We start from the raw sequence: 22,396 nt of genomic DNA, 5'->3' as shown, positions 1-22,396 counted from the left end.
TTCAACAGGCGCTTCCCACAAAAATGCTAGTAGCACATGAATCATTCCCTGATTTATAACATGGATTTCATGATGCCACAAAGCTGGTTTAAAGGTTTTGCAAAACAGCAGTGCTGTTTAAAAGAAATGTATCTCCTGCATTCAGTGACATCATTACCCCTTAAGAAAAAGTTTAAATGAGCATCTCATGCTTATTTTCACCTGTCAACTGCCAGGAAAGAAAATGTCCAAATTTAAAGAACCTAGTTCTCAGGACCGGCAGCACGAGAGGCTCCCCGAGGCTGACCCAGCTTCCCAGGACCGATGACTTGATGCAATCTGATGGGAGGCAAAGTGAGTGCCTCCCTCTAGTACCTACTTGGTAAGTATCTACTGTAGAAGTAAGTCTGGGAATAGTGATGGGTCTGTAGACTTGATAATCTATATCATCCTTGAAGAGAACACCCAGCAGCTGTCTACCAGGCACCCACATTATTTTTATGCTGCTTTTAATAGCTTTCACATTGGACTCTACCGTCACGTACATTAAATGTGCTAGTGTTTGCTACCATATCAACATAGCTTTGCACTGAAGCAACTGGACATTGAAACAGCAATATTTTGGAGGTTAAAAAGCTATTATTGCATTATTCTTCTTCTAAATGGAACCGACAAATAAAGCAATGTGTAAGACGATGCAATATGACACTTGGGGGAAGGTCCCTAATTTGCCCAGAACTAGTTTACTCACTACAGCTGTGAAAATCACATATTTGCTCATGACACGCAGAGATGCTGTCTAAGCATCTTAGCACAAGCTCCCTTGGTAGTTTTTGCAACCCCAACATACTTTTCTCTCAGGTTCTGCAATTCTTTCTTCATATCTGCATCTTCAAACTCTGAATCATTGTCGCTGCTCATGTAAGATGACTGTGAGTGGAAAGATGTTATGTTGATGGTGGGGATTTTTGCTCCTTGCCCATTGGGTGAATCGAGGCCTGGCGACCCAGCTTTTCCAGATCTTTGCAGAAAAGCAGTCGCTTTTTTAATTAAGTCAGTGGCTGCGCTACTGCTCGGGGGGGAAAGCTGAGCAGCAGCCGCTGGCTGCCGAGGGAAAGGCTCATCAGCAGAATCACTCGAGCCCTGGTCACAGAGGACATCGACAGAAGAGGCTGTTTGCATCCGTCGGACTGCTGTCTTCAGATCAGGGCTGGAAGGGAGCTCATCCAAATAGACGTCTGGGGGTGCCGAGAACCTTAAGCAGTGTGGGGCTGTCAAAGTTAATTCATCTTGTGTGCTGATTACTGAAAACCTGCCAATCGTTTTGGCTGGTGTACCACTATCATGAGTCTCAGGCTGTTTTCCATAGGAACCAGAGTCTAGAGAGTCATCTTTCTGAAGGTTATTTATCAACCCATCTGCTGTAGAGAGCTGTGTTACAATATCCGTGTGTGCAGATGAAGTCTTCGCCTTCTCGCTCCTTTTAGAAGTTTCCATCTGTTGAGCTATGCTTGATGACGTGGGCGGAACCTGGAGAAAATAATGGAGATTAATTCTGAAACTAACTCCAACATGCAAGCATAAAACTGCTCGAGTTTCTGGTTACCTGAAGGAGGCCTTTTGGTGTAGCAGGAGGAGCTAAAGCGATGCTTGCAGCTGAACCTGTTGGAAAATTATATATTGATATCTAGAATGCTTTATGATAATAAAACCCAACATGACATTGTGATAAACTGAGGTCCTTCCAGTACTTAAAGTGGGCTGCAGGAAAGCTGACGAGGGGCTTTTCATCAGAGAATGCAGGGACAGGATGAGGGGGAATGGTGGTGTTCAAGGCCAGGTTGGACGAGGCTTTGAGCCACATGAGCCAGTGCGAGGTGTCTCTGGCCAAGATAGGGGGTTGGAACAGGATGGACTTTGAGGGCCCTTCCAGCCCAAACCATTCCATGATTGGGTAAGTGTGATAAAGTGCAGCATTGAGGAACAACTTAAATATCCAACCTTTGTAATACAGGATCTGTAAAGCAGCAGGCAATAGTGATAACAATATTATATATCTGCAGGAAGGCACCCCCTTCAGACTATTGATTTGGATAATTCAAACAGAAAGAGTCTTCAGTTTCATTAGTTGATTGAAAAATTTTAAGGAATCAATCAGAAGAATGAAATCTGAGCAGTACTTTGGGCCTGCCTTACTAAGGTATTTGGGTAAAGGCAAAACTCTGTCCCTTCATAGTTCTGAGATGGTGAAATCCATCACTGCATGATGCTATCTAAGAGACATTAATTTTACTGTGCAGTGCTACTTTCACTTGCAAACTCTTGTCTTCATCTGGAGTGAGATAAACAAACGTAGACTAACCAAAGTTTCCCCCTCTCATGCTGACCTACAAGGACAAGAACGCTGTCACACAAACCTGGCAGCCAACTTTGCCACAGCAATCCCAAAAAAGTAGATATTCTAAGCACTCCCCCAGCCCGCCCACGGCAGCAGGAGCATGTTCAGGTTCCTCTTCCCTCAACGCTTCTCATGATTTTCAAGACAGGTAAACAGAGCATGTTTCTTACTCTGGCTCCTACTATGTTATTATAGAACGTGTCATTGTATCTCAAAGCACCTTAAGAAATATATTCTTTATTAGTTCACCATGGCAGGGGGGTTGGAACAGGATGAGCTTTAAGGTCCCTTCCGACCCAAACCATTCCATGACTTCCTTGAAAATCTTCCAGGCTTCACCCCCAGAGGGGCTACCCTCAATCGTATTATTTTTGTCCATATGTTTTTATAAAACCCAAGAAATCCAAGGGACTTTCTGTTTGGATTGTGTAAGGGCACTGGGAATTTATTATTAGGAACACAGCCTTCCATGTGAACACACTCTACAGGCACCACAGAGTGTGCATTATGTAATATTTATGGTTTAAAATAAGTCCACCTGTGAGGCAGGTGGAGGCAACGAGCACCCTGATCCAGTGGGAGGTGTCCCTGCCCATGGCAGGAGGTGGGACTGGGTGGGCTTTGAGGTCCCTTCCAACCCAAACCATTCCATGTTTCTATGACAGTTTCTTTCTAGGAATCTTGGCAGAAGATGTTTAATATTAGTTAAATTACAAGTTTAACATTAGTTATGCATGTTTGATGTATAGATGTTATAAGATGTTTAATATTAGTTATATTACAAACATGACCGAAAATGCCTCTGCAGTTAACCAGGAGGGTGAGGAGCAAGGGGACGCCCAAGGAGAGGACCACGCACTGGTACAGCCACATCTCTGCTGCTCTGCTGTTTGTGAAAGAAAGAAGCATTACCTTTTGCTTTTGCTGACCCACCTCTTGCTTCTGAGGAATAAGCACTGATGTTGGTGATCTCAGGCTTTTCAAACTTTCAGTAAAAAGAAGAAAGAAAAAGAATTTCAGTCTCACACACAACTCTGAAAGGCAATGCATTCTCTTTACACCCCACTCTGCCCTCACACTATTGTGGAATATTAAACTATTTTATAGTGTCTGTGGAAGTGACCTTCTAGCTCTGCCTTCAACATCTCCCTTTTTTCCCTCCCTTGAAAGATAAAAAGCAGTGGCAGTGTCTCAGAGGGAACTGCAGCCCAAGTTAATATAAAACAGGCACTGACTGATAGGTATCAGTTTGGGGGGTTGCACTGGTTTGCTTTTCCAGCCAGACTGTACATTTTTCATCTGTGTGTGTCTCTGCAGAAATTCACTGTCTCTCTTATCGGCACAGATTTTAACAGGACAACTCCAGATGACTGGAGAGAACAACTTATACAGTGCGAGAATTTTACCTGCTGTAGAAAGTTGTTTATAATTGTAAACAACATTTCCTAATGAGTTAGTCAAGTGCATCCAGCTTCCCTGTAACATACAGCAGCTTTTGAGCAGTTGATACGGGTCAGCCAGCTGACACTACACGGAATAGCCTCATCCTTGCTAGTGGTGATGTAATTATCTCCAGAAATGCTACTTTTCCAACGTGATAAACACTGGTGATCTAGCAGAACACGCTGCAAATCCGTTGAATTTCATAAACTCAGGATTTTAATTAGAAGAATGCAACACGGGCCGGCAGTCAAATGATCCAAGGGCTGGAGCACCTCCCCTATGAGGACAGGCTGAGGAAGTTGGGGTTGTTCAGCCTGGAGAAGGCTCCGGGGAGACCTTAGAGCAGCTTCCAGTACAGAAAGGGGCTCCAGGAAATCTGGGGAGGGGCTCTGGATCAGGGAGTACAGGGATAGGACAAGGGGAATGGTTTTCAGCTGAAAGAGTGAAGACTGAGATGAGATTTAGGGAGAAATGTTCTGCTGTGAGGGTGGGGAGACCCTGGCCCAGGTTGTCCAGAGCAGTGGTGGCTGCCCCATCCCTGGAGGGGTTCAAGGCCAGGTTGGATGGGGTTTGAAGCAACCTGATCCAGTGGGAGGTGTCCCTGCCCATGGCAGGGGGTGGGACTGGATGGGCTTAGAGGTCCCTTCCAATCCAAACTATTCCATGATCCTAGGATTCTACAAAACATCAAGTGAACAATGTCCCAGACCACCCGCTGCAGCTTTCCTTACACGCTTTCCAGTGAAGTCTTGCTCTGCTGAGTTCAGGGGAAGACAAAAGAAATCATTACTGGAAGCTTCCACCTACAGAGTGTTTTCCTTTAGCTGCAACACGTGAACAAAGCAAGGGCTCCTGAAGTGTTTATTTTGTTCAGACTGATGGAAGGCAGGCATGATGATCACTGCCATTTTTTAATATATAATTATTATTCCTATTGACACATGATCACCTTCATCGGAACTTAAATGGTGGCACTGGGCTGACAGTTGGACTTGGTATCTTAGCGGTCTCTTCCAACATTAACGAGTCTATGATTAAATGGCTATACTCCTCCTGTGTTTTACATTTTTAAGCAACAAAAAGCCATCTGATTTCTGCCTGCTTTAGAAACAGAACAGAAAAGGAGGAGAATTAATTAAAATATTAGACAACTTTTCAACTCAGAAGAAAAATTTGGCTTTAACTATCAAGCCTTTATGTAAAATGAGTCAGAACAACATCAGAAAACTTTTGATGTACTTTAGGAGAACTTAAAGAGAATTTTCACGTTGGAAAGCAGTCAACCAATGAAAATGGAAGCAGAAATGTAAAATGTGTAGAGGAGCAAGTAATCTATACCACAGGCTGGTTGGTTCTGAGCTCTGCTTTGGTGATGTCCCTACAGCTGGATTTGGGGTAGGCGGGACAGAGCCCCTGCAGGACTAACCAGTACTGGGTAGGGCGAGACCTCGGATGGCACGTGTGGCACTGGCTGAGTCTCAGCAGCAGCTTTCGCCTCCTGGCTGGTATCTGCAACACTATGGCCTGTTTCTCTCAAATCCAACGCCACCGCAGGAGCTTGATCTTCAGGAAAAGGTGTCAAGGTGAATTCGCTGTCACCCTGTTCTAAGGGGACAGAGGTGTCTGGAGTCCCTGCCGATGCAGAAGAAGTAGGAACATATTCCTGGTAAAGCAAATTGCGCAGCTTCTCATCGAGGCTCTTGATTGTGTTGTCAACAAAGTCCACCCTGGGCGGCCCCTCGCCATCGGACTCGGCAGTGCTCGTTTGCTGCTGTTGCAGCAGGCTGACCCCCACGCTGGCGCAGGCCACGGGCTGCGCCGGGCACAGCACCGTGTGCTGCTGGGATGCTGCCACCGGCACCTGCGTAGGGCTCTGGAGTTGAGACCCTGCCAGAGCGAGAGGATCGGTGGTGGCTGCAGGGAACACTTGGCTCACGAAGGAGTGCTGCACCGCGCCAGGCTGGCCGGCCTCTGGCAGGTGAGGGACCTGTGCTGCAGGCTGCCGCTCCAAAACCACGGAATCTGGGAGGACAGGGAGAGGGCAGAGCTCCGCTGCCGTCACAGGCGCCGCTGGGACAGACTTGTGTGGCCCAACGCTGCAACAAGCTATCTCCACGTCAGGGACACACGGGTCCTCGTCAGCCTGCGGCTGCAGGTGCTGAGGAGCAAGAAGAGTGTCGGGAGGCTCCTCCAGCAAGGCAGCACGGGGCAGAGGAGTGCCTGGTGGGGCGGGCATCGCTGCCTTCAGTGGAGCGTACTCCAGCTGACCTCCATTAGCAGCCACCTGCTCCAAGATATTTGGAGTGGCTCCGGATGGTGCTGGACTGGAAAACTCCACCTGGCTCGGTAAACCAGCTGACGGTGCTTGTGCCAGAGACAAGGAGGCTCCGGCAGGGCTGTCGCATACACCTGCTTGGAGGGGAAGCTGCTGACAAGCCAACACACTGGGCGGGTCCGTCACTGCAGAGCTTCCTTGCTGATCATCCGACTGCTCCAGGTCTAGGAAGAACACAAACATCAGGTTAAGTTCTTTATGAGCTGCACAGAATGAAAGAAAGGAAGCGCAGAACCTCCTGCTAAGCTGTGCTAACCGCATCTAGCCCTAACCCATCAGAAAAAGTCAAAGAACCCAAAATTGCACATGATGCAAAAACGCTAAACTGAAAAGACACTGCTTATTCAATCAGCAGTGACTAGAACCCACAACGTAAGGCAAAGTTAAAATACAAAGACTTTGCTGAAACTCAAATAAATACCCCTAATTTGGTTCAATACCAGAAACATGCTTAAAATACATGACTTACTTAACAAAATTAATAATTTTCTTCCTCCGACTAAATGAAGTGAAACAATTACAACTGAGTTAAGTGATAACAAAAGAGCTATGACACAGCAAATTCAGAGAAGAACCCATTTTCTATCAAGTTTATAAGTACCTGGCCCTTCAGACTGCTGTGCGCTCTGAGGTACCGGTGGAGAAAACTCCGGTGCATCAGTAGTAGGGTTTTCCACAACTGGACAGATAATAAACCACCTTTTTCCTGTATGCAAAACTAGGAATTAAAAAGAAACAAAAGTAAACACATTTTTCATTCACATTTCAAACACAGTTTTCATTCATTCCAGGTAATCTGTCAAAACCTGGTCTTAATTTCCATGTTTAGAAAGAAAACCAGAATGTCTACAGCATCTCTCAAGATTAAATCAATGGCTCATCACTTGATTCTGATCCCTTATGGAAGTCAACGATACCTCCTGATTCTGCCACATAGTTTAAGGTATCTGAAAATTTATTTTCAAGCGTTCATACTTTCAGGAAGGTAGCAGTTACATACATGAAAAATTCATTAATGGTACTGTGGACAGTTTTCTCATAATGAAAAATCTGTTATTTTGTAAAGTTTACTCAGTTTAACTTTTACAGCTAATATTCCCTTTTACACAGAATCTTAGAATGTCCTGAGTTGGAATGGACCAACAAAGACCATAGAGTCCAGCTCATGGAAATGGCAAATCAGAACTTCGCACACTTTGTCACTTCCAATAGTAGAAATATGGATGTTATGTTAAGAAAGGTGTACAGAGAAAATTATATGACCTTTACGTGCAAAAAAATAAACCAGTTCTTATGAGTAGAAAGCCTAGTTTGGAGGATTACCCAGTATCTGCACTTGACAAAGAAGTTTAAATTCTCCTTCTTTCCCCGCCAGCACAGAGCAAAGGCACAGCACCACAGGCAGTAACAAAAATATTGGCAACACTGCTTCCTTCAGCAGAGGTTTCATTTTTCCCACTAGCATGAACTCACAGGGAGAATCAAGGGCCAATTCCCTTCCTGTGTCATTTGGCTGTAAATCCCATAGAATACCCTTGTGTTCAGAATCATAGAATCAGGAACGCCGTGAGTTGGAAGAGACCTACAGGGATCATTGAGTCCAACTCCTGTCCCTGCACAGGACACTCCAACACTCACACCGTGGGGCTGAGGGCCTTGGCCAAAGACTTCTGGAATATTGTCAGGTTTGGGGCTGTGACTGCTTCCCTGGGAGCTGTTCTAGTGCTCCATCACCCTCTGGGGGAAGAACCTTGTCCTAATGTCCAACCAAACCCTCCCCTGGCACATCAAGAATCCCCCTGTAATACCAAAGCAGCTGCAGACTTACAGGTTAGAAATGTCCATTATATCACTGATGCAAATATCATCTTTTAGTTTCCTCTTGCAAATGGAGTTATTGTTGTACCTGCCTATACTTTCTCAACTGTTCCACCACTGATTATCAGCTTGTGGAATTCAGGGCTTCCCTAAACATCCGCAGAGGTCAGATTTATCCAGGTTAGCCCCGTGATCTTGCAGGTTGCCAACAACAGGGACCACTGTTATACCCATATTTCTAGATGTATTTCCAACCAACCATAACTGCTGGATTTCTTCCAGAATTGAGCCAACCTCTGCATGAGCTCATCACTACCTTAAAGCACGAGACCACGGTTGTATTCAAAGGCACATTTACCATTTTGTTGATACACAGGTGTCTTCATTTGAGACTGACGCTTCTCCTGTTAGAAAAACAAAACCCAAACAATCATACAATCACAGAACCACTGAGGTTGGAAAAGACCTCAAAGCTCATCCAGTCCAACTGTCAGCCCAAACCCACCATGCCTGCTAATCCATGTCCCCAAGTGCCACATCTACATGCCTTAACAGAGTAAAAGCATTATTTTTCTAGCTAAGAAACTGGGGTTTTTAACATGGGATCTAAAACTAACGTAGAGTAGCTGTTGAGGAAAAGGAAATCTCTATTTAACAGAAATCTCTATTTAACATTTCTTACCTCGCTCATTTCCAGTCTATCTGTATCTTGCTGGGGACTCGTTCCCTGATCAGAACTTCTCTCTCCTTCTGTATCTTCACTGAGCATATCTTCTGCTTTATCAATAATATCTTTCATTTGTTCAATAAAAGTCTCTTTTTCACTTGGCAATATGAATTCATTCTCTACCTGTAAGGCCACATCAAAATAAAGAGGGAAACAGTAATGTTTTGATTAATGCCCCATTCCACAGCTCCCAGGAAGCTCAGTTAATAAACACATGCACAATAAGTTGACTGAAGCAGCTTGGTGTGTTAGAAGACCGCACGCAGCTGCATCACCAAGACTTACCATGTACGTAGCAATTTCCTCTGGTGCGTCACCATCCAAATCAAACTTAAAAGTGACCATTTTATGATTGTGTGTTTCAAGCTGGCACTCCACCATCTTATCCCCCGTGTTACAAACCTGCAGACAAAGGTGTACAACAGTTATTTCTGGCCCAGCCAAAGGAACCCAAAAGTTACCCTCCAAGGGGTTGCACTTACATTTAATATGGTCAGTTTGGGTCTGCTGGACTTCTCCTGGCGTGAACGAGCCCGGGTAGACTTCTTATGTTTCTTCGAAGACTTTCCTTCTTGTTTTCCACTTCCTATGGCTCCTTCAAAGCTGTCACTCATCTCCTTACCCGAAGCAACATCCAGACTCATGTAGCTTTGTAAGAGAAAGAAAAAAAGCACCCAAAATAAAACCACCACCCTACATGACGGAGTTATAGACAAGACACAAATCTGCAAAACCCACTGCACACCTGCACTCTTTTCACCCAAACTGAGCCAGCGGCTGAAAGAAGGTGAAGGGAACTACCCCACGTCAGGCATGCACTCTGGCCACCACACCTACTATGAAATGATCTAGCAACATTTCTACCAATACCACAGGGAAAGTCCTATCACTATATATCAATTTATCTCTGTAGCCCTGTAACTTCAGTGATCTTTACAGTCCCTCTCCTAACTCCACAAGTTTCTATTTTCCTAAGGTCCAGTTTTCTCAACTCTTGCCTGCCTGCACTCACAGCAGAAGGTCGAAACAGGGCCAATTTATGTTTGCTGGAGATGAAGGAAAAGTGTGAGAAGATAATACAGCAGCCCCTAAGAGACTGCCTCTCCTCTCTCTATTAACATAAGGCAACCAGACCATGTCTTCTTCAAGAAGTTCTCAAGCATCAGAAAGGTTTAATGCCACAATATCCCACAGGACCAGCCAGCCAGCCACAGTATATTCTTTTTGGAAACAAAGCCAGTAGCTCCTAACAACCTTATTGCAATATGACATGTACAGAAAATGCCAACATGCAAGTAATTTGCAGGAAACTTCCAGAGGTTCATAAAAACCACATCAGGAAGGAACCTTGTGAGGCATTCTGGCTTATTTATTACCCCAAGGAATGATCAGCTCTGTTGAATTCAGCCCTCACGGAGGCTTGTGTAAACTGGCCTGGGAGGTTTCATAACCTCGCTGAACAATTTATTCCTGTGTCTATTTAACCATCTTAAATTTAAGGATTTTCCTTCTTGTTCCACATTAGTTGCACAGAACAGCTTATTCCCTTTGCAGCTACCTTGCATGTGTAACTCACATGTTAGGAAAGCAAACATGTTTTGACCATCACACCTTTGCTGCAACTGTCAGCCATCTGATTCACGTGCTGTTACCCTCCACTCTACAAAAGCAGAAGCCAGCTTCAGCACCGAGTTACCTACGCACAGGTAGGTAACTCCCTCTGTGACTACAGGATTTGTGCTGACTTGTGCTCTCCGTGCTGCTGCAGACGCGGCAGTCAGCTTTTCAAGCACAATCCCAGAACAGACAAACTAGAATTCAAAAGATGACTGAAAATTTGTGCCTTTCTACAACAGGAGAGAAAAAATGAACTATTTTGTCTAACTTATTTGTAGCCAGAATTAAGCTGTGGGTGCAAAAAATCTGTATTTCTTCCCCCATGCAGCACTTAGGATGAGAGGAAATGGCTTAAAGTTGTGCCAGGAGAGGTTTAGATGGGATATTAGGAAACATTTCTTTACTGTCATACTGATGAAGCCCTGGCAGAGGCTGCCCAGGGCAGTGGTGGAGTCTCCATCCCTGGAGGGGCTCAAAAAATGTGTAGCTGTGGCACTTTGGGTCATGGTTGAGTAGGCACAGTAGAGTTGGGCTGATGGTTGGACTTCATGATCTTGGGGGTCTTTTTCAACCTTAATGATTCCATAATTCTATGATTCTAAAAGAAGCAAATTCCTGATCAAAAAAGGTTCCGTTTTAAGGTTGCGGGTCGCACTGACTTGCCTCAGGCTAACTTCTTTGGTGGGGTGAATGAAAATCATAAGAGAGAGGGGTCTTCGAAGTTCATAAACTTAACTCATCTCGTCCACTCAGGAAAACACAAAAGGGTCACTCAAATCCTAACCCCAAAGCTTTATAATCAGTAAGGACAAAGTTGGTGTTGGCTTCTGCAACAGGTAAGGCTTTCAGCTGCTTATGAGCACACCCTGCTTGTATCTCCTTTATCCAGACCTAAACGCTGACAAATCTGGTTCACTGCTGGTGCCGAAGCAGGAGCTGCAGCACGGGGAGGGGAGTCCTGAAATGCCCGCTCAGCCCCTCTCTGGTCCAGCAGTGAATCTTCCTTGCCAGGGCTTTCCCTCACTGCTTCCTCCAAAACCAGCTCCTTCCCCTTCTGCTTTTGAGTGCAGAAAGATGCAGATGACGGTTGGCAACAAATGAAATTTGCTTTTGTTTCTGAGGAGTGCTGAGAATGCTCTGGGGGGTACTAATCGTTACTTCCATCCTTAGCATTACTAGGCTGGAGTGTGACCTCATGCCCTGCAAAACCACAGCACTTGTAGTGACACTTTAGAGTGGCTCAACATACAGCTCTCACTGATCCACCACTGATCACTACAGAAGGTGATACAGGCACGCCCAGTCTACTCCCAGTGAACCAACTATACCCCATTCTACAGCAGTTAGACAGATCCAACCGTATCCAAAGCAGGAAATGTCCCATTTCAGTCATCTTAACATAAAGAGGAGTTACCCAGAGAAAAGAAAGCTGTTGTGCACACGTCAAAACTAGGAGGCAGCACCCCAACCACAGAATTAAAAGAGTTGGAGAGGCCAAAATATCCACACTGCACACAGAACATTTCTCCCTCAACGTGCAGCCTTCCATCTCCTCCTGGTCAGCTCCTGCTGCTCTTCTCTCCGCCAAGGCAAAGGCCAGGCATCTGGCCCAGCGTTGTAAAGAGAGAGAGCACAAACAACCCTAGGAAGAACACATTTCTTATGCCAAAGAGATTATAGTGATACCTTTCACAGCTCTGTGACAGACTCTGAAGTTTGTCTTGCATTGCCTGCTCCTAAAATGCAAGAAAAAAGTCATTTAAGTAAATGCATCATATTGCCAGATGAAAAACACCTTTAAGAAAGGGTTTGCTGGTTAACCATTCTTGGAACTCAGGATAAAATAAACATCCCATTTTACTCCCCTAGCATCAATATCTGTGCACAACCACTTTTTAAGGCAGAGCTGCTAACCTGCTAGTCCCCCTCTGCTCTCTCTAAAACAGAAGAGGTGGTGAAAGAAATAAAACAAATTTTAACATGATAGAAAAACATAGGACAAATTCACATTAAAACCTACTTAATTTTAGTTTTTATATAAAGTTTTGAATGGATATGAAGCAAAGGTTAAGTTGCTTCATTGCTCTGTATAGTTTCCTGGAATATGTGAAGGATTTTCATTGTGAAAATTTTGGGGGGATTTACAAATAAAAGTTGAAAAATTTAAAACCACTGCCCTCACATCCCATCCTCTTGCTCTCTACACAGTAGAAATATTCCCTACAAGCCTTCCTCTTTGCTGGTTGTAATGCTAAGACAGACACTGACAGCAGGACTTTCACATCAGGTAGAATTTGTGATGGTGATGCTACCAGTCTTACTGTAACAAACCTCACATGCAGGAACACAGACACACACTCCCATGTATGTATATAACTTACATATATACACACATAAAATATATTCATAAATATATATAAATATTTATATATTTATATGTATATTTATACCTTTACAAACACATGTCTATAGAACACACAGCCAGACAAGCCCCTTGACTATTATCACTACATCTTAATGCCAAGAAGTCAGTAAACTGGAGTGAAAAGCCCAGCAGTTAACCAGCCCCCTCTGCTCATCACTTATAACCCCCCACACGCGCCATGCCGAGCCCAACTACAGCTTCAGTGAAACTATAAAATTAATGAACAGTGAGAAGACAGATATAATGTATCCAGATTTTAGTAATGCACTTAATCGAGTGATCAAGCGCCTTACAAAATCTCATTTGCCTGATCAGTTCAGATTGGTTTTGATGCGAGTGCCGCCACACGCTTGAACAAAAGACAGAGATAAAAGCAGTATGGCAAAAGTAGCAACCAAGTACAGTGTTTTGAATATTATAAACATATGAAACTCCTCTTACACCCAAGAAAACCTTAGCAATAGATGTCATAAATCCAGCATGTTCATCAATTCGACCATCCTGTGATACTGAATTGATTTCCTAAGCTCAAGGACAGAAGGCAGTTAACTTGGAGATGAAATATGAGATGAAGTTAACCAACAGTGGTTAAATGTTCCTAGGGATATGACATGTGTCTCGGTAGGCAGGGAATTCTCAGGTAATCTAGGACGACTTGCCCCTCCCATATCACACTGCACACTAACAATGAAGGTGATCCCTATCTCCAGAATCTCTGACGGGATGGACCCGGCACTGAGGGCTGTAGCCTTGGCGTCAGCATCGATTCTGACATGAGCTGTACATACAGAAAAGTCCCCTGGAGGAGAAATACCTTGAGCAAGGGATATGCCTGACACAGCCAGGCCTCACATGGGGAAGCACTAAAGACGGGTGCTACCATTTATGCTAGATCCAGCCTAGAGGATACAGAAATTCACCAGGAAGCATCCTGCATTGCAACAGGAATATTTTTTTTTGCCAAGAATTAGACAGTCACTAGAAGGGCATGGAAAAGGGGGAATTAGAATCTAGTTTTAGTGTTAGCAGCATCCTTACTGAACATCTGGGAGAGAAGTTGCTCCCAAGTAACAAGTGAAAGGACGAAATGGCCTCAAGGTGCACCAGGGGAGGTTTAGATTGGATATTAGGGAACATTTCTTCACTGACAGTGTGATGGCAGAGGCTTCCCAAGGCAGTGGTGGAGTCTCCATCCCTGGAGGGGTTCAAACAATGAGTGGCCATGGCACTTCGGGACATGGTTTAGTTGGCACAGTAGAGTTGGGCTGATGGTTGGACTGGATGAGCTTAGAGGTCTTATCCAACCTCATTGATTCTAGGACTCTATGAAATTCTCTAATGAAATCCATAGGTCAGACCGTGCTGTAAATGCACGGAGCAACTGCATGAAAACATGGATTAAAAAAAAAAAAAAAAAGATTTAGTTTGAAAAGATTTCCATCTATTCCATCCAAACTATTCCTTTGGGAGGAAAGGTAGCTCAGAACAGCTTCAAGAGCAACAATTCTGAAAGCAGAATTGCTGAGGGACGTTTCCATTCAGTGGTGGAGAGCAAATTAGAATTATTTACTTTGTTTTGCTTTGCTTATGGATATCTATAAAAGAGTTGAAGAGAAGGAAATGTTCTGTGACATTCTGTCAAAGCTGAAGGTTAAACAATTATGGGAGTGGAAAGAAAAGTCAAAATAGCAGCCAGGAGGAGCTGACAGTTTTATAAAGAATAAACTCTGTCTTGTTTATATGATCACTGAGAATTGGGAATGCCTATGAATATCTGAAGAAACAAAAATCCCAGGGCTAGACTAGAATTCAGGAGGATACAGTGCTAAATGAAATGGGCATAAGGCTCAAGCTGAGGAGCACGAGGAGCTTTTACACAGTAAAGAATCAGATTATGAAACAGTTTCTTAAGGCAAATGATGATTGGATGCACAATTGCTGAAGACATTTAAAACAAGACTGGACAAAACACTGATGAAACACTACAGATCAGCTTCTTACTGACCCACAGCACTTAAAGTAATTTCTGCCTCTGCGTTTGTGCTGAGCTATGGACAAAGTGGTACTTAGTCCATGTGTGGCTGTGACATTTCAGGACATGGTTTAGCAGGCACAGTGGGGTTGGGCTGATGGTTGGACTGGATGAGCTTAGAGGGTTTTTCCAACCTTCATGACTCAGATTCCTCTGCCTCACTACTTCAAGGAGACGTTTCATAAGATACAACATGCAGCTTCCAGCTTCATTTGAAATAGCCTGTCATTTGCTGACCCAGAGCGCTAGCATCTAGGACAAGCGGCTCTGTGTAGTGAGAGGGGATAATGGGCTCATTATTTCACAAAGTAATAAGAAAGAAAGTGAGTCTGGTGAGTTACTTCAGAGAAAATGGCTCTACCTCTTGAGATGTCTCTGTGACTGCCTGGACCGCGGAGCATGGAGCTGGGACTTGCGGACCCAGCGGCTGAGAAATATCGGGCTGAAGCTGCAGCAGAGCAGAAGGCTGAAGAGGCAGACAGGGATCTATGGGGACGGGCGGACTAGCTGTAGCCAGGCTGCCATGGATCTGGGAAATGCCTTCGTGAGCGGTGCGGGGAGGTAACAGTTCAGGCTGCAACTGCAAAGGCGGTGACATGACTATCGAAGGTTGCACAGGCAGCACCTGGGATCCAGCTTCCAAAGCAAACTGAGTGTGTCCAGTCATCTGCTGCAACACAACATACAGCTGTTAAAACAAAGCTCTTGGGGCTTACAAGGCAAGGTACTAAAGCCATTGGGGTTCAAGGAAAAGGATTATAGTGCTGCAGAGAGTTGCATGGTCTCTGCTTGGAAGAGTTTAAACTTGCTTTGAAATGACCCAATGAAAATCTAAGGGCTCTTCCTGTACAATTATGACAATGTGGGTATTGCTCAGGCAGTTGCTGAAAAAAAGTCACCTTTTGCTAAGAAATCTTACATTGTGAATTCATTGTCTTGAGTTGCTCTGCTTTCAATAAGCATCCCACAACGTTCATGCAAACAAAAATATACTCTATCCATAATCTCAACGAGGATTTTTAATAGACCACACAATAACTCTTAATTTACTGACTGTATACCAGCGTCTTAGAGAAGACATTGCTTTCCATTTAGTCTAAACATTTAAGCTGAGAGAGGGGAGACTGAGATGAGATCTTAGGAAGAAATGTTTTGCTGTGAGGGTGGGGAGGCCCTGGCCCAGGTTGCTCAGAGCAGTGGTGGCTGCCCCATCCCTGGAGGGGTTCAAGGTCAGGTTGGATGGGGCTTGGAGCCCCTGATCCAGTGGGAGGTGTCCCTGCCCATGGCAGGGGTGGAACTGGATGGGCTTTGAGGTCCCTTCCAGCCCAAACCATTCCATGATTCTATGACTATGATTTAAGACACAACTGTACTCTTGATGATATAAGGTTTCAATCCTGCAAATGCTTCCTTGTGTTATGCACATGCAGGAAGTTTCATTTATCTCAGTGGATTTTTCCAGTGCGTTAAAATAACTCTGGTGCCCAAGCACTTTGTGGGAACCAGGCAGCTTTGTGGGATCAGATGTAGCTACCTTAGAGACCATGTTGTTATTCTGCATAACAGGTTTTTTTTAAAGCTGTCCATTTAAGAACAGAATATTCTCCTTTTAGATACATCATGTATTTTTCCAAGGGGACTGAGCTTGTGGGAAGAGGAAAAAGGGAAAGAAAAGAAAATACGGAAGAATAAAAGCTTTATAGTACTAATTTTTACTTTTTTAAAGAACCATCACCTAAAAATTTAGCCTATTTGGAGAATATATTAAAAAGATCTCAAGACTCATCTGAGAACTAGGCCACGCAATTTTGTTACTGCATACTCTCTGCAGATTCTGGATATGAGCAAAATTATCTGTCCAGGTTTTAACGTGGATAAAAATAAAGCCATGGTGTGCTTTGGAACACAGAACAGTTACATGACTTCCTAAGTGCAGGGCGTTAGAATAGCGACAGCTGCGTGTATTGCAGAAGAGCAGGGAATTTTGTTTTTAACATCTTAAAAATAAGTCACAAAATATTTCAATGTATAATTTACCTGGGCAAATCTGAATTTAGGGGTGCCAGGCATCAACTGCCAGAACAGCAGTGCACTGGAAAGCCTTTATGTAGAGAAATACCTCACCAATACCTCACAGATGTCCCAGGAACTGGATGATCTTTAAGGTCCCTTCCAACCCAAACCATTCTATGATTCTATGATGCAAAATGTAGAATGATGTGGGTTTTAATATCCCTCCACACTTGTCCATTTTGCTTGTCAGAGCTATTATTCAGCCTAAAAAACCAATTACACAGTTTTTTCATACATGTTTGATAGACAATGACCGTGTCAGGACTGTTTGGGCATATCAGTTCTCCAGGTTTGGTGTTCGCTGTGCCTGATTCAATTCCCCACGAAGCCGCTGGGAACACTATGGCTCATGAGCTCAGTGGTAACAGCTTTGGGCTCTGTCTTGCCTATATTCTCATAGTATTTCTGTACCAAATACACAGCTGAAGAGACAAATTTAAAATTCTTTGTCCTGCTTTGAAGATGCCATGATATGGCAGATTGAAATGGAATGTTATGATTTTTAATCAATATATTATGGCGAAGTGATGCAGTAGAACACAGCTTGTCAAGAATGCTATTATTAACGGATCGCGTGCTCTCTCCTGCTTGGGTCAGACTGCGTTTCATGTTGTAGTATCACAAATATGGCAACAGAAGTATTTACAGACTCTTTCAACAAGCCCTGAGCCAGTTCTCAACAGTGCTGCTAACAGACACTCTATGCTTCATTTCATTTATGGGGCAAAGGGCCCACAGACAGAATTCCTTCTCGTCCTAGAACCCCCTCCATGCAGTTTTCTGGTGTCCTTATTGAACAGCCATTTCCCTTTACTGTGTTAAAGAAGTTCTACATCAAAACATCTCTATCAGTTTGCTCACTCCTGCCTGCTCGCTCATTAGTGTACAACGGCCGACGTACGTATCACGCGCAGATGGGAGCAAAGGCATCAGCGAGGCTGCCACCACGGCTCAGCCACAGAACAACAGCTCACACTTCCTTCAAATTTGAGATGGGAAAAGGAAGAGGGAATTCAAAAAGCACTCATCTTTTCATTTTCCAAAGATTATTCCCTGTATTCAAGTTGCACCAGGGGAGGTTCAGATTGGACATTAGGAAAAACTTCTGGTTCTCTGGCCCAGGGAGGTGGCGGAGTCCCCATCCCTGGAGGTGTTTAAAAGACGGACAGATGAAGTGCTCAGGGATCTGGTTAAGTAGTGGACAGGTACGGTTTGACTTGATGATCTCAAAGGTCTTTTCCAGCCTAGGGATTCTATGATATTTATGTGGATTAAGACCTCACCTGCCCCACCTGACTTCATAGCTCCAGCAACCACCTCCAAGGCTAAGATCAAGAAGTAAACAAAACATGTTAAGAGAAGGGAAAAAAATCTCCCCACTGGGTGTTTTTAGGGGAACGAGTCCCAGGAACACCCGCGCTCAGCCACCATCCTATGGTCCAGCACGGACACAGCCCCGCGCTCCGTCAATTACCTGGTGAGCAGCCCCCGGCGCAGACAGAGGCTGTTCGGCAGGATGAATAACACTCGGCTGCAGCGACTGAGGAGGTGGAGGTTGCTGCAGCTGGGACACGGCTTGCGTGCTCTGAGTGTGATGGGGAGAGGGTGCGTCACTCTGAATGATCTGCTGGAAGGTGGTCTGGTACATCTGCTGCTGGGGCAGCGGGGGCACGCCAGGATGCGGGGGCAACGTCGGCACTCCTGGCGGGGCCACGGCAAGCAACGGGATCGTCGCAGCTGACATGTTTGGCACGATTGTTTGGCAGGGCAAGACCAAAGAAGCCACGGTGGTGTGAGGCAGATTGACCGCCTGCATGGGGAGGGCGGGGGAGTTGGGGGCCATGGGCAGCGTGGGGTTCATGGGCAGGCTGGGTAAAATCACAGCCGGAGTGAAATACTGCGAGGGAGCAGGGATGGGGGGCACGTTTGCAGCTGGTATGTCGGAGAGGTTGGGAGGAAGGCTGTCAAGTCCTGCCAGAGGAGTAATTGCAGGAATGACAGGAAACTGAGGAATCTGAAAAAAATAGAATATCACATGAATTGCAAGTGCATTCACTGATGGTACAAAGCTGTTTCATTGCCATACAAGTACATAAAAACCACCCGGTGCTGTGATGATAATTATGTCTGCTTGTTAATCACTTCCATTCATTTCCTGAGGTTTACAAACAGCAATAAAACCTGATTTATACTTAAAATCCTTAGCAAAAGAGGAAAAATTTCCTTTTGGGTTGATGTTTTTATACCTTAGAAGCTTAAAACTATTTCTAACTCTAGCTTGAAGCCTTCAAGCAACATCCTAATTAAAAGCTGCTTTCATCAGAACAGAAATGAAAAGAAATCACACCAAAATGCAAAACTCTCATGCAAAATTCAGCAGGACAATTGAAAACCCTTGTCTTTAAACAGGTTGGCTGCAACCCAGGCACCATGGGAGATCCCACACAAGGGTTTTTACAATCAGAATCTCCAGTGATGTGGCAGAATAACAACCCTATGACCATGGAAGCAGCTCGCTTCGTCTCTTTGGTGCAAGTCCCTTTCTCAGCCTGGTGGCTGTCACCAGCAAACAGACCAACAGCACCACAAACCCCTTCCAGGGTGAGGAAAGGGTCCAGTCCTGCTGCTGGGAACAGAAATTGGCCTGAGAGCCAGGGAGAGGGGTCGGGGGGTGATGGGTGAGCTCAGAAACAGAAGAAAATGAGCAACCTCTTGTGTTCTTAAGCCTGGGATGGGGAAGAGAATTTGCTACAGGGGAAGGCACAAATAAATAAAAGCAATTTTTGCAATTTCATAACTGCCATCCAACTGAATTCTCTAGGCACGACAAAGGGTTACTCACTAAGGGGATTTTTGCTTCACGAAAACAAATAGTGAAGATAAATACCAGAACTGGGAAAAAGCTATATTCTTACAGACTAAATAAACTAGTACACACTGAAAATGGCCACACAAACCTGCAAATCATGTTAATTATTAGCTGGAACACTACACTCAAATGGATGTACTCGCATGTAGTTTCAAAGCTGTTACCTGGGAAGGGGCCACCGGCGGTAGCTGCGGCACAGTTGAGATCTGCAGGGGCTTTAGCGGAGTGCTGCTGGCTGCCACCTGAGAGGTCTGCGGCTGGTACTGCGGCAAGAGATGGGCTGCGGGCTGCATGGGGCACACGGGCTGGCTGGCCAGCACCTGCTGCAGGGAGGCTTGCTGCGAGATGGGCGGCTGCTGCAGAAGGAAAGCAGAAAAAACAAGGTTAGAGCCTGTGAATCCAGAGGGACCTTGACAAGCTGGAGAAGTAGGCTTGTGAAAACCTCATGAGGTTCAATAAGGTGAAGTGCAAAGCCCTACACTTTGGTCGGGGCCACTCTCAGTATCAATACAGGCTGGGAGGAGAAAGAATTGAGAGCAGCCCTGAGGAGAAGGTCCTGGTGGATGAGAAGATCAATGTGAGCCAGCAATGTGCACTCACAGCCCAGAAAACCAACCATATCCTAGGCTGCATCAAGAGACGTGTGGCCGGCAGGGTGAGGCAGGGGATTATGCCCCTCAACTCCACCCTGGTGAGACCCCACCTGGAGGCCTGTGTCCAGTTCTGGAGTCCTCAGCACAGGAAGGACGTGGAGCTGTGGGAGCGAGTCCAGACAAGGCCAAAGAGATGATCAAAGGCCTGGAGCATCTCCCATCCAAGGACAGACAGAGAGTTAGGGTTGTTCAGCCTGGAGTAGAGAAGACTCCAGGGAGACCTTAGAGCAGCTTCCAGTATAATAAATCATAGAATAGTTTGGGTTGGAAGGGACCTTAAAGATCATCTAGTTCAAACCCCCTGTCAAGGGCAGGGACACTTCCCACTGGATCAGGCTGCCCAAGGCCCATCCAGCCCGGCCTTGAAAACCTCCAGGGATGGAGCAGCCACAACCTCCCTGGGCAACCTGCTCCAGTGCCTCACCACTCTCATGGTGAAGAAATTCTTCCCAATATTTAGCCTAAATCTGCCCCTCTCCAGTTTGTACCTCTTCCCCCTTGTCCTATCACTCCAAGACTTTATGAACAGTCCCTTCCCAGCTTTCCTGTAGGCCCCTTTTAAGTACTGTAAGGTTGCTACAAGACCTCCTCGGAGCCTTCTCTTCTCCAGGCTGAACATGCCGAAACGAAGAGAACTTTAGACTAGGGATTAGGAAGAAATTTTTTTGCTGAGGGTGGTGAAACACTGGCTCGGGTTGCCCAGAGAGGTGGTAGATGCCTCACCCCTGGAAATATTCAAAATCAGGTTGAATGAGGCTCTGAGGAACCTCATTTATTTGAAGGTGTCCCTACTCACTGCAGGGGGTTGGAACTGTATGACCTTCGTGGTCCCTTCCAACCTGAACCATTCTATGATTCTGTTATGGAAGAAGCTGTTCACTGCACACAGCCACCTGCTTCTTCTCTTTCTAGCTCAAGCGGCACAGCCAGAAAAGAACTGCTGCTTGGTGTGGGGTTGATTTAAAGAAGAGAAGAGCCCTCCTACTTTAAACATTGTACAAGAGACTATGTTTAAAATGTATTCTAATGCAAGATACATTACCTGAAAAGACAAGTTCTAACTGTCTTGGAAAGGTTATTTGCAATGACTCAGCCTCTTTAATCCCAGTGATTGTTCTATTTGGCCCTGTAAAATCCCCACCCACTAACTTCAAAGGTCCCTACTATGCAGATTAGGCCCAGCTAATCTTGGCATTCAAAAGCTGACTATGTAATGCAGCAGGCATTGGAATATACAACACTAAATCACAATAAATACAGTAAAAGCTGGATCTGAGTTACTTCTGAGGTGCTGTAGTAATAACGTGGCTGCGAAAAAAGCAGTTTTACCATTCCAGGGAAAACAGCGCTCCACTGGCCTGCCAGCTTTTCTATAGTACAACACAAATAAAAAGCTGCATTAAAGCTGAAAACACTCAGTAATAAAACTTTCACATCTTCCATGTTACCAGTATCTTCTTCACTTCCACTAATTAATGCTGACGATACTTTTAAAACACCTTCTGTTCCAGATCTTCTGGATCGACCTGCTTTGGGTCATGGCACTGACTGCTTCACCTTGGCTCTGCAGCACCTGGAACCTAACATCACACCTCATGCTCCAAATGTTAACCATAAAATAAACAGAATCATAGAATCATGGAGTCTCCTGAGTTGGAAGGAACCCACAAGGATCATCAAGTCCAACTCCTGGACAACAACAACATTCACACCCTGGGGCTGAGGGCACTGCAATATTGTCAGGTTTGGTGCTGTGACTGTTTCCCTGGGAGCTGTTCCAGTGCTCCACCACCCTCTGGGGGAAGAACTTTTTCCTGATGTCCAACCTAACCCTCCCCTGGTGCATCTTCCTGACATTCCCTTGGGCCAACAGATGGCCAAGCATTATAATCTTTCATCTTCATCACCTCCACCATAAACCACCATCATAACATTTTGCTCTACACTTTTTAAATAACAACATTCTTCAAACAAAGTTTTTAGATATTAATATAATAGAATTGTAGAAAAAGGAAGTTGCTGTCCAC

The 22,396-nt window shown here is 45.0% G+C and overlaps 1 protein-coding gene across 10 annotated transcripts in view; it reads right to left on the bottom strand.

Annotated features, from left to right (window-relative positions):
• Nucleotides 1-22,396, bottom strand: part of WNK2 (WNK lysine deficient protein kinase 2) — a 136,250-nt gene that overhangs the window by 34,067 nt on the left and 79,787 nt on the right. For 6 of the 10 annotated variants that reach the window (XM_069865633.1, XM_069865637.1, XM_069865638.1 and 3 more), the window contains exons 10-22: nt 19,881-20,072; nt 18,322-18,861; nt 15,136-15,444; nt 12,004-12,053; nt 9,183-9,348; nt 8,986-9,102; nt 8,656-8,823; nt 8,332-8,377; nt 6,757-6,873; nt 5,247-6,319; nt 3,290-3,362; nt 1,586-1,641; nt 830-1,509 (exon numbers count right to left, since the gene is read on the bottom strand). In XM_069865633.1, the coding sequence (XP_069721734.1) occupies nt 830-1,509; nt 1,586-1,641; nt 3,290-3,362; nt 5,247-6,319; nt 6,757-6,873; nt 8,332-8,377; nt 8,656-8,823; nt 8,986-9,102; nt 9,183-9,348; nt 12,004-12,053; nt 15,136-15,444; nt 18,322-18,861; nt 19,881-20,072 (3,587 nt within the window). The remainder of the gene's footprint in view (nt 1-829; nt 1,510-1,585; nt 1,642-3,289; nt 3,363-5,246; nt 6,320-6,756; nt 6,874-8,331; nt 8,378-8,655; nt 8,824-8,985; nt 9,103-9,182; nt 9,349-12,003; nt 12,054-15,135; nt 15,445-18,321; nt 18,862-19,880; nt 20,073-22,396) is intronic. The other 4 variants (XM_069865635.1, XM_069865634.1, XM_069865636.1 and 1 more) reach the window with 4 other exon arrangements.

The sequence above is a fragment of the Phaenicophaeus curvirostris genome, chromosome 11 (genome assembly GCF_032191515.1).
Source record: "Phaenicophaeus curvirostris isolate KB17595 chromosome 11, BPBGC_Pcur_1.0, whole genome shotgun sequence".
Classification (NCBI taxonomy): domain Eukaryota; kingdom Metazoa; phylum Chordata; class Aves; order Cuculiformes; family Cuculidae; genus Phaenicophaeus; species Phaenicophaeus curvirostris.
The sequence above is the reverse complement of the archived record's forward strand: the minus strand, read 5'-3'. Positions and strand labels throughout refer to the sequence as shown.